This window comes from Antrostomus carolinensis, unplaced genomic scaffold, assembly GCF_000700745.2.
Source record: "Antrostomus carolinensis isolate BGI_N321 unplaced genomic scaffold, ASM70074v2 scaffold46888, whole genome shotgun sequence".
NCBI lineage: Eukaryota > Metazoa > Chordata > Aves > Caprimulgiformes > Caprimulgidae > Antrostomus > Antrostomus carolinensis.
In genome coordinates this window covers 1-12,277 of record NW_010334520.1, presented here as the reverse complement: position 1 = coordinate 12,277, position 12,277 = coordinate 1, and the positions used below count along the sequence as shown (strand labels likewise).

At 39.7% G+C, this 12,277-nt stretch overlaps 1 protein-coding gene across 1 annotated transcript; it reads left to right on the top strand.

The window, feature by feature from the left end:
• Positions 1 to 1,292: 1,292 nt before the first annotated feature.
• LOC104520045 (homeobox protein PKNOX2) lies at positions 1,293 to 11,989 on the top strand (the record flags this gene model as incomplete). The annotated part of the gene is made up of 4 exons (XM_010174239.1): positions 1,293 to 1,469; positions 4,987 to 5,175; positions 11,617 to 11,749; positions 11,838 to 11,989. Coding segments are annotated over exons 2-4 (474 nt in total), but the record flags the coding sequence as incomplete, so codon positions are not given.
• Between the last annotated feature and the right edge of the window lie 288 nt (positions 11,990 to 12,277).

The following is a 12,277-nucleotide window of genomic DNA, read 5'->3' as shown; positions in this document are numbered from 1 at the left end:
AATGATTCGTTAACCTCTCTTGGATCAATCTTTGGAGATCAAATGGTGGAGCAGATCCCATCGCACTGGGATAACTGGGAGAGTCCATCCCTGGAGCAGCATTTTGTGCTTCTCACCTCCAAATCTCCATAAATTATTATTATTATTATTATTTTTTAATCTGCGCTTTTGAAGAAGGTCCCCAAGATTGGTGCCAACTCGTGGTCTTCATCCCCTTCTTCTCCACATGCTTTGAGGTCGTCCGTGTAATTCCATTTTGACTCGGCGTCGGCGTTCAAGCGAATCGTGGGTTTGCGAGAAGAATTGCAAATCTTTGCTTCCTGAGAGACATCTGGTGGTGAGAAAGAAGTGGGACTTGACCCATCTTCATGGATGGACATGGTTTTGCTTGACAGAGGTGCAGAGACCTCTTGGTGGAGGTCAGCTCATAGCAAGGTCCATCCAAATCCACAGCAAGGTCCATCCAAACCCATAGCAAGATCCATCCCAACCCATAGCAAGGTCCTTCCAAACCCATGGCAAGGTCCATCCAAACCCATAGCAAGATCCATCCCAACCCATAGCAAGATCCATCCCAACCCATAGCAAGGTCTCTCCAAAACCCATTCCAAGGTCTATACAAAACCCATAGTAAGGTCCAAAGGTCCATCCCAACTCATAGCAAGATCCTTCCAAATCCATACCAAGGTCCATCCCAACCCATAGCAAGGTCTATCCAAACCCATGCCCAGGTCCATCCAATCCCAGGTCCATCCCAACCCATAGCAAGATCCATCCCAACCCATAGCAAGATCCATCCCAACCCATAGCAAGGTCTCTCCAAAACCCATAGCAAGGTCTCTCCAAAGCCCATACCCAGGTCCATCCAATCCCATACCAAGGTCCATCCAAAGGCTGCCACAGACACATAGACGTACCAGCCCATCTCCATCCAGCATCTCCAACCAAGAGAGACATTTTCCAATAAAATTTTGCCATCAATGAGCGGGTGCTGATGTCAGTCCTTCCAATTGCAAAGCCACCAGGACAGCAGATGGCTCCAGGACAACTACCCCGAAGCCAGACCTTTTTGCCCATGGCAGAAGATTTTGGAAACGCCAGCTTTGGTGCAATGCTGGAAAGCACCAAGACGTTGGGAGAAGTCATTGACTAGTGGAGAAACGGGGAATTTTGCAATTTTTGAGCTTGGGAGTGAGGTCTGCACCACCAGGACCTTGCAAGCTGGGAGGGAATGGATGGATGGTGTGAGGTAAAAATGGACATGGGCATCATGGGGTGTCTCCTTTGTCATCTGCAGGCACCCGCTGTTCCCGCTGCTGACTCTACTCTTTGAGAAGTGCGAGCAGGCGACGCAGGGCTCCGAGTGCATCACCTCAGCCAGCTTCGACGTCGACATTGAGAACTTCGTCCACCAGCAGGAACAGGAGCACAAGCCCTTCTTCAGCGATGACCCCGAGCTGGACAACCTGGTAGAGGCAACTGGGGCTTGACAAATGGTTTTTGCGAGGGTGGGGAGAGTGTAGGGGGTGAGGAACAAATTATGGAGATCTACCACCTTGGGCAATGTGTTGGAGCTCCATTTGTAGTGTTGGCCATCTTGGCAATGTTTTCTGTAGACCTTGGAAGACCTTCTCCATAAGATGGTCTGTGAGAACAAACCTCTGTCCAATTTTTGGCTGGTTTGACACCACAAAGACCATGAGATGAATGTATTTCCTGGGAACAGCCAAGATTGATGGTGGGTTTGTGCCCCAAAACTTGCAATTTTTGCTGGAATTACTTCTCTTTGGTGCAACGGGCAGTAACATCTGCGTTCTTCTCTGGCTCCATCTTGTTTCAAGTGTGATGGTCTTCTCTTGCCCTAGAAATAAGGCAAAATAAGAGCTTTTTCCAAAAAGGGTGATGGATATCGATGGTTTGGGACACTTTGGACTGGTTTTGGTGGCTTCTCTGTCTTAGCAACCCAAATTTCCTGCCATACTTATTGCTGCTGGAAGGTGCCTCAATTAGACTCTACATGGCATGGAGCATTTCTCTTGCAGGGACCTCAGGAAACATCCCCAAATTCCTTTATTTTGTCCAGGAAGCCTCCGCATGTGGTCTCCATGGCAAACATGGGTGGACAGGTCCATGGCACCATTTTGGCACTTCCTCCCACTGCTCCACTAGCACATTTTTAAGGTTGAAAGAGGTTATTTCACCCACCTCTGATGATGCAAAGAGCAAAATATCTTCTCCAGGGGATGGTGTGTCCTGTGGGATATGTTGTAGAGGGATTTCCATCCCAGAAGAGACAGAAAATCCGGCAATTCACAGGCAGCTTTTTCCAAATATTGCAGATATCAAGAAGGTGATTTTATCCAATGACCTGGCAAGAAGGGTAGAAGAACAAGCAATGCTCATCCAAGGGCAAAACCCACCGTTTTTCCTAAAAAAACCCAAGAAATTGTTTCAAGATGGATTAAAATCCTGCATCTTTTGTCCCTGATTTCAACTTTTGGAGGAGAGTTTTGCAAGATCCCTAAATCATGAGTGGCTTTCGCAGGCTGTGGAAAGCCCTCCAAGAAAATACGGAGCATGCAAAGTCTCGTTTGCCAATGACTAAGCCCATTTTGCAGTGTCTTCCAGCCAAGAATAGAAATTGCTCTGGGCTAAGTGACCAAAAAAACAACGTTTTGGATTATTTCAGTTATGGGACTGAATATGTATCGAATGTTGAGGTTCCTCAAAAAACATTAAATGAGATAAAAATGGGTGGAATGACTTAGCAAGAAGAGAAGGATGGAGCCAACTGAAGCTAAAAACAGCTGAAATTTTAGAGGAGGAAAATCTAGTCCTACATATATCAAGGTGAAGCCTCTCCAGCAAAGGGTCAGTGCTGGAGATGTGTCCACAGAAACTATTTTCACTGGGGTTTTTTTTGTGGTTTCTTCCTAAAAAATCCACACCAATGATGGTTTTTTGGGCCATAAGTGTCATATTTGCGAATGACTATAACTGCTGTGGTGAAATTTGTCCATGGAGATATGTGTTGATCCCATGGATGGCCTTGAAGCACTGGATGTATTTATATCCATGTGTGTGTGTGTATATACATATATCTATATATTTTTTTTCCCTATTTCTAGGACACATCTATATGTATAAATTCAAATCCAATCCCCCAAACTTCTCCAAAAACCATCCAAATTGCCAAGTGTGGTTGACCTCCATCAAGACAGAGGAGACGGTTAATATGATGCTGAAGAATGACCGTTCCAGTTGGTGGGAAATGCCAACTGGAGGGAATTTTGGGTGAAAAAATCTTGTGGTGCCCAAAATTCAATATTTTCACGTGTTTTTGAGTTGACACTTTTTCTTTATTTTCTTTATTTGTTTTGTCTTTTTTTTTTTTTTGGTTAATTTTTGGATTTTTTTTTTTTTTTTTAACATTACCAATTCCCCAGAAATCGACGCCGGCAAAGCGGGAATAAAAAGGCCGATGGCATTAACTATCATTAGAATAAGAGTCATGTATTCCTCACCGCCGAGATGCACATAATTAGAAATTAGAAAAAGGTCAGATCTCACCATTATCAACTCAATCAGCTGCCGAGCGCCACACAGTCAATTAATTCAGCATCTGTATTTTTTACAACCCCGCGCACGTCCGCCGTCGGACTGTAACTCTTTATCTGGACAGATATACGGCGCAGCGGAGCGGGGCCATAAAATGAGACCCTAAGCAAATGAGCTGAGATAATTGAGAGATTTATTTTTTTATACGTCTATGTGTCAGGTCTTCTTGCCTTTGCCCTTGAATATTGACTTTCATGGCCGTTGAGCCCTGGGAGGAGGCAGAGAGCTGGGGCGCGACGCTTCCACCTTGCGCTTTGCCAGCGCCAACTGTGGAGGAAGAAAGAAAAAGCCAGAGAAAAAGCCAAAAAAAGGAAAAAAAAAAGCAAAAAAAAAAAAAAAAGCCCAAAAAAAAAAAAAAAAAAAAAGGAAAAGATTTCCCCAGCCACAACCCATGGTCCTTGTTGTTCACCATCTGAAAATTCGCGTTCTCCATTGCAGAGCCACCACTTTGAGTTTGACCCTGGATTTTTTGGGATGTTTCCCACCCGTGGCAACTCCCAGTTTATAAAAATTGACCACTAAAATTTGCAAGTTCCAAAACGACCCTTTGAAATGCAAAGACTCTTTGTGATATAAAACTGGATTTATTACCCCGGAGTGAATAGCTGAAATTTTATATATTACGCAAGATTTCAAAGAGCAGCTGTAAAACTTACGGGTTTGCAGCTCGGCGAGGGGAAGGTTTTATGTGTAAATTTTTTCACGTTTATGGGGTATGTTTTAACGAGGTCCAGGCTTTGCACCGGCAACAGCTTAACGGTGAAGTTGTAGGTCCTGTAATCTTGTTAGAAGAAGTGGCCTCCAGAGAACAACCAAAGACTTTTTGATATCCAGGGCTTTGGCTTGGACTTTTTTGGGGGCATGGGGAACAATTCCCAACAATAAATTTTGTGTATTTTTACTTCTTGGGATTTTTGGGGGGCATGGGGAACAATTCCCAATGACAAATTTTGTGTATTTTTGCCTCTTGAGTTTTTTTTGGGGCATGGGAAGCAATTCCCAAGGGGAAATTTTGTGTATTTTTGGGATTTCAGAGGTATGACTGATGGAGAATAGAAATGCAGAGGTGCAGAGGGATGGGCTCTGAGTTGGGTTTTGGTCAAGAATATTGAACTTTTGGCACTTTTTTGGTGTATTTAGAAAAGAAATGCTTGTAATTCTACCATAAAAATTAGTTCCATGTTGGGTTTTGGTCAAGAATATTATTTTTTTTTGGTGTGTTTAGAAAGAAAATGTTTGTAATTCTACCATAAAATTTGGTTTCAGGTTGGATTTTGGATTTTGAGAATATTGGATTTTTTAGGGTTTTTTCCAACATATTGAGGAAAAACATGATTTTAACTCTGCCCGTTGTGCCTTTGCGTGTAGATGGTGAAGGCGATCCAGGTGCTGCGCATCCACCTCTTGGAGCTGGAGAAGGTCAATGAGTTGTGCAAGGACTTTTGCAACCGCTACATCACCTGCCTCAAAACCAAGATGCACAGTGATAACCTACTCAGGAATGACCTTGGGGGGCCCTACTCCCCAAACCCCTCCTCCATCAACCTCCATCCCCAGGTAATGCCTTGAAATCACCCATAATCACCATTGTTGCATGTTGGCCAAAGGGCAATTTGGGCCAACAAGGTTTGAAGGCTACAACTCTTGTGTTCTTCTGGAAATTCATCAAAAGCCATCCCCAGTTGAGTAAAATAATTTAAAAAAACACAGATTTTTGGGTCTCAGATAACCGTTTTTTCACTCCTTTTTTGCCCCACCATGATCCACATTCCCATCTTGACTTTTTTTTTTTGCATATTTTCATTTTTAGCTGGGAGAAGGGAAGAATTCTGCCCAAGAATTGCAGTAAAATCAACTGAAATGGCCAAATCAAGCTGCACCTTGGTGGCTTTTAGGGCAAAAATAAGAGATTTTAATTGAATATTTGGAAAAAAATATGAAATATGGGGTGGGGTTTTCACATGCATTTGCCTTGCGGGGAATAAATGTTGGCTGGTTGCATCAAAAAAAAAAAAAAATCCTTGATGCAATATTGTGCATCCCTTGGGGGGTTTCGTTTTCTCAGACACTTGATTTTTTTTGGAGGGGAAATGAAATTTTGGGGTTGTACAGCCCCCCCACCCCCCAGAAATAACTTCAGCCAACACAAAATAATCCAGGGTGTCCCCAGGCAGTTCTTGGGGTTCTCCTCCAAAAGGAAGCAGGTGGTGGGGGCTTTTTAGGGCATTTTTAGGGTGGTAGAAAAGAAAAAAAAAGTGATTTTAGCAGCTCAACTCCAAGTGATGCCAAGTTCCAAGCTCCCAACACAACACTTTTAGGAAAAATCCCCCAGAAAAGTTTTTATTTCTTCTTTAGGTTTCCTAAAAGCACCAAATCACTTAATCATTGATCTAAAAAAAAAAACCAAACCAAAAACCAAAACCAAAAAACCCCCTGACCTCTCTCGATTTTCTAATAATCTGTAGAAATGAACTTATTATCCCTTCACTGCTTGATGGGAACATTCCTTATGATCCAAATTAGCAAGACACTCGCATAAAAGAGAACAATAATTGCTCAACGAGCATCTCGTTTGTAATTTATTAGTTTCTATTATTGTGCGTCGTCATGGCAACAGCTCTCGCATCCCGGGTGATGAGAGAGATGGTAGATAGGAGCCGACGAAGCTCCCGGTCCCAGCAAATGGAGATGCACAGGGTTGGTTTTTTTTTTATCAGTAATTTTCATGAAAATAATAAGTGAGGGAGTTAATGAGATGGAAAGCTGTCCTGTGGCTATTGTGATTTTTTTTTTCCCTTCTTTTCCTTTTTTTTTTTTTTTTTTTAAGTGTTGATCTAATTAGAATGCATCGGTCAGGAAAAGTAATGAGGATTTAGTGCTTCATAAAGAGGTGGGGATCGTATCAGAAAATTAGCACAAGTCTTTAGAAAATAATCAGGCTCGTGGAGAGCTTCTGATTCCTGCAAATCTGGAGCTGTTGTTGTTTTCCTTCTGGGCAAGACTTGAAAGTTGAGAAATTCAAGTGAGGATTTGGAGGTAGTTGCTAAATAAATGGGAACACACCCAGAAAGACCCAACTGGAGGGGAAACAACTCAACGATGAAGGTTTTTTCAGTCAACCGGAGTCGAAATATTCATGTTGATTGACCAGAAGGAGCCACCATCTCAACTGGTCATTGGATGAGGATGACATACTGAAGATGGTATAACACCAAATTTTTTCTAATTATCCAAGTAAGCAACATGAAGTGCTTCAACTCCTTGAATATACCCGAGTTTGCATGGGGAAGGCTTAAAAAAAAACCTTTTTATTTTAGGATGGAAATACTTTCTATCCATCAGTTGAGTTTGAAGGGTTGGAGATGCTCCAGAAACCTGAAGAATCACAGGATCCATGTTGAAAAAAACTATCAAAAGGGATGATTTCGCTAAGTATCATCTTAATTCATCTCATGTTGAGGGCAGGTAAAACAGCTAAGGGGGCCACTCATTTAGGAATTGTTTAAAAAAAATCAGAATAATACAAAGATGATGAATATTAATGAATGAGGTCTCTCGGAAAATAGGTTTTTCTCACAGTGTAGGAGGGGCGGTGATCATTTTGTGGCGATCAGGGTGTGGGAGGTGGGGGTAGCAGATACACCAGGTTGCTCATGAAAGTGAAAGATTTCAATTTTTTTTGCAAACTTTTTTATCACGGGACAACCCGCTTCAAAAATTATGGCTATGCAATAACAAGGACATCAACCAAAACTGAGAAAACAACTCCTGGAGTTGTCAAAATGTCCTTGTGGGAGAATTGTGGTTGGATTTCCTTGGTGTATCCAAAAAAAGAAAGATGGCCCTTGGCTTGGTGTTAGTTGTGCTTTCAAAAATGTAAAATGCCAGAATTTCTGGAAATGCAAAAACGCCTGGAGGTGATGGAAAGATGAAAGAGCACCTTCCAACTCTTGCTGAAATCTTCTGACCTTGCCACGTCTGGAGATGACTCCTGACGTTGGCCAAATTTGGGTGAAAAGTGAAGAGTTGTTCCTATGTGATGAGCCTTTTCTGAACTCGCGCTACTTTATAGACATTTTTTGACCCTGTTTTCTCCATTACCTTCTCATTTTCTTCTTCACTTTGTGGTGTTGGAGGACTTTTAGCCTCTTTGGCCTGCAAGTCAATTCCCCTTCTTCAATTTTTTTTTTGTTGCTTTTCACTTGGCTTCATTCCTCTTCCTTGAGTTCCCATCAGACCCTTTTTTAACTCAATTTAATGAACATTTTTGAAGTTTTTTTCAGACAGGGCAGCTAATTTTTTCCATGAAGGGGAGGGAAAAGAAGTCAATTTAACCCCAAATTTAAAGTAAATCAGTTCAAGTTGCCTTTGATATCAAAGTGGTCCTCACTGCTCTCCAGTTGACTTTACTTGCAAGAAAAAACCCACCACAAAACCAGTCACACTGGCAACCGCCGCATGGCCGGGGATGTTTAAATTTGATTAAATTTTTGGCATTTTTCAGCTCTCTTTTTTGAGTGAGAATCGCAGCAGATTGGCAGTGTCCATATGAACATTTTCAGGACAACATTTCTTCTTCTTGTCTTTCTCCTCATCTTGCTGGTGGTTGGAGGCTGCCGGTTGGCTTGGTCTGACTCAGTGCAGTATTTAATTATAGAGTACTTAATTATAGAGATTAATAGATTTTAATTTATTCACATTTGCCCTGTGGACAAGCCTGGATTTCTCTGGTATTTAAAGCCAACTTTTGTTTTGTTTTTTTCCCATCTCCATCCACCCATCCACCCATGAAGGAGCCCTACAAATCTTCTTCCATGAATTTGAGTTTGGCCAACTCTTTCTCTGCAAACTTATAGGTTTATATTTTTTTTTCTCTGACTAACCCTGATTTTCCTCAGCTTTACTCGAGCACAAAGAAATGTCACAAAGCGAGGATGATAAGAGAAATTTTTTAAGCGCGTGTGCCACCCAGAAATAAATAGCTGTGTCATAAAGCATGAGCAGAAGGACACCAGCTCAAGTAGTGCTGGATTTTAACACCTATTTATGTGTGGCCTCTTGGTCTCTGATTCTTGTTTTATTGTAAAAAAGGTTTTTTTTGGTGCAATTCAATATATACCAGGTGGTTTTCTTCATGAAAATGACTTAATTCCTCAAAATCACATTTTGCCGTAGAGCTGTGGAAGGTCCACGCCGAGATGTGGATCTGCAGAGCCACCTAGTGATCTATTTTTTATTTTTTTTAACACGCGAGTTTCAAAAATTGCCTGAAACATTTCAACTTCTTTGACTCCTAAAAATAGAAAACGTTTTCCGCTGCAGCAAAATAGACTTTGGCTGGCATTTGTGATCCCTGGTAATTAGGATGCAAAAATTATATTTTAAAAATCTTCTTGGAGATATCTATATTTATTTATCCATTTCCATTGGGTACCCTTGGTTTCACAGTGCGCTTGCAGAAACACCGTGAATTTATTTCATTTCTTTTTCTAATAAATTACTAATATTTCTAATAATTACCAATAAATTACTGCTTTCTAATAACTATCAATATTCTGCGTTTTTGGACACCTTTGAAGTGGTGTTTTGGGATAATTTTCCACTATGCCACCAAAAAAAAGAGCAATTTCTGTCATCATAAAACGCTGTTGAAATGACTTTGACCATTGCATCTGGAAATGGCAGTTTCTTCTTCCCATTTTTCAATATCCCAAATTATTTTTTCCTAATGAACTTCCCAAAATTATCTTCTGGATGCTGTTCTTTGGAGGAATCATGGAAAAAAAACCAAGGCAGGAGAGGAAAGATGGAGATCTTCAGGTTGGTCCAACGCTCTGGTTGCTCCTGGTGGTATCTCACTGCTTTTTGAGGTTCTCCAAAAACCACATTTGGTTTTGTGTGAATATTTCCACTACACCACCAAAAAAGCAGCAATTTTTTTTCATCATAAAACGCTGTTGAAATGACTTTGACCATTGCATCTGGAAATGGCAGTTTCTTCTTCCCATTTTCCAATATCCCAAATTATTTTTTCCTAATGAACTTCCCAAAATTATCTTCTGGATGCTGTTCTTTGGAGGAATCATGGAAAAAAAAAACAAGGGAGGAGAGGAAAGATGGAGATCTTCAGGTTGGTCCAACACTCTGGCTGCCCTTGGTGGTATCTCACTGCTTTTTGAGGTTCTCCAAGCACCACCATTTGGTTTTATATGATATTTCCACCGTGTTCGTTGGCCAGACGATGGCAAAAGCCATTTGCTTTCAGTATTTTTGCTTTTTGAAAAAATGAGAAATCTTCATTTTTCAACCCAAAAGCCATTTCCCCCAAAATTTTGAAGATGGGGAAGAGGATGTTAAAAAAAATACAAGTATTTTATGGTCATATTTGCATTTTATTAATTAATTTACCTATGAAAAGGAAAGTCTGGGAGGCAAAGCAAAAATTCACAGCGATTGCAGCAAATTTTCCATATAAAAAATAAGAAAATCCTCTTTTTTTAAGCCAAGGAATCGATTTCTTGACAAAATGCATCAAAATTCAGGGAAAATTGAATAAAAAGGTGAAAAAAACCCCCTTTGTTGGCATTTTGTTCAACAGTTGAGAACCAGCTGCACATGGAGAATGGGAAAATGGGTCAAAAAAGGGGAAAAAAATTACATTTATTGCAAGAGTGCAGTTTTATTTCCATTATAGTTGAGTGAATTAGAGAGATTTTATTTCATTATCTTGTGGTTATTTTAAAATTATAATTTTCTAAATATTAGTGGCATTGCCTTGAATTCCCCCATATCCTCAATAGTGGCATCTTGCCCTTCCCCAAATATTGCATTAAATAATCAAATAATCATTCAATTTGATTTTTTTCCCCCATTGCTGCTGACATGTAAAAGCTACACCAGTGCTGGGGTTAATAATAAGATGAATAAGGTTAATAATAAAATTGCCATTTTTTGCAAAAAGTTAGCTTCAAGCTGCAAGCAATGATATAAAATTGGGTTATATTATTATTTTTTAAAATTAATCTACTATTATGGCAAGGGGAGTGCTTGCCCTGGCTTTTAGCAAATGCTGTTTTATCCAGTTCCACTTACAGGACTAAAAAAAAATATATATATAAAAGAAATTTATAGGAAGAATATTTTTTTTTCAATTGCAAAATTTTACTTTTCAATTTTTTAAAAAATTTTCCACCTTTTTTTGGCAATTGTAAAATTTTCCTTTACATTTTTTTTAATTATTCCACCTTTTTTGGCAGTTGCAAAATTTTTTTTTCATTTTTTACTTTTAAAAATTTTTCCACCTTTTTTGTTCAACTGCAAAATTTTACTTTTCAATTTTTCTTTTTTTAAAAAATAATTTTCCCACCTTTTTTTTGGCAATTGCAAAATTTTCCTTTTCTTTTTTTTTTAATTTTTCCACCTTTTCTGGCAATTGCAAAATTTTATTTTTCAATTTTTCAATCTTTTTTATTTTCCCATCTTTTTTTTGCAATTGCAAAATTTTCCTTTTAAATTTTTCAGTTTTCTTATTTTCCCACCTGTTTTGGCAATTGCAAAATTTTATTTTTCCATTTTTCACTTTTAAAAATTTTTCCACCTATTTTGGCAATTGTAAAATTTTCCTTTTCAATTTTTCAATTTTTTTAAATTTTCCCACCTTTTTCGGCAATTGCAAAATTTTCATTTTTAAAAAAAATTTTCCACCTTTTTTGACAATTACAAAATTTTCCTTTTCAATTTCTTTTATTGTCCCCCCTTTTTTTTTTTTTTGACAATTGCAAAATTTTCCTTTTCAATTTTTCCATTTTTTTTTCCTTTTCAGCCTTTTTTTTTTGCAATTGCAACAAACTGAAGAATCCTTTTTTCTGCAATTTTGCCTCTTGAACCACCTAGAGACCGAAAAAAAAAGGCAATGAGATGAATTTATTGGCGGGGAAAAACACAAACTTTGCATCTTCACGTGTGAAATTTCATGGTTTTCATCTTTTTTCCCCGCAGGAGATGCTGCAGAGCTCCCCCGCGGCGCTACCGCCCACCTCCAACCCGCCGCCAGGCATCGTGGTGCCAACGGCCGCGCTACCGCCGGGCAACTTGGCCATGAGTGCCGGCAGCGGCTCACCCGCCGTGCCGGGTAGGGATTGGCCGCGATGTTGATGGGGGGAATGAAAAATTTGAGGTTTGATCCCCCCCAAATTGAAAAATGGACTTTTTTTCCATAGGTGGAGCTTTGTACCAGCCGGTGACGATGGTGACGTCACAGGGTCAGGTCCTCGCCCAAGCCATCGCCCCCGGTGCCCTGCAGATCCCCAACGCCCAGGTGAGAACATCTGAGAACATCTCACCCCCAAAATTCCATTTTAGACAAAATTTTGTGAAAAAAAACCCCAAACCCCAGTTTCTCCATCAATTCAACCCTGAGTATCTGAAATTTTTAATTAGGAAGAAACGTTGATTAAATACATCTGCCGAGCGCCTTTGGGGGACCCACCAAATTATAGCAGCAACCTAAGAAATTACAGCGCTGCTGATATTATTGCAATGTGAGATGATATTATTAAAACTTTAATATCATAATGCTATAATATAATAATACTATACTATTGAGTATAAAATAAAAATAGAAAATATAAAAATATAGTGTATAGTAAATATATATATT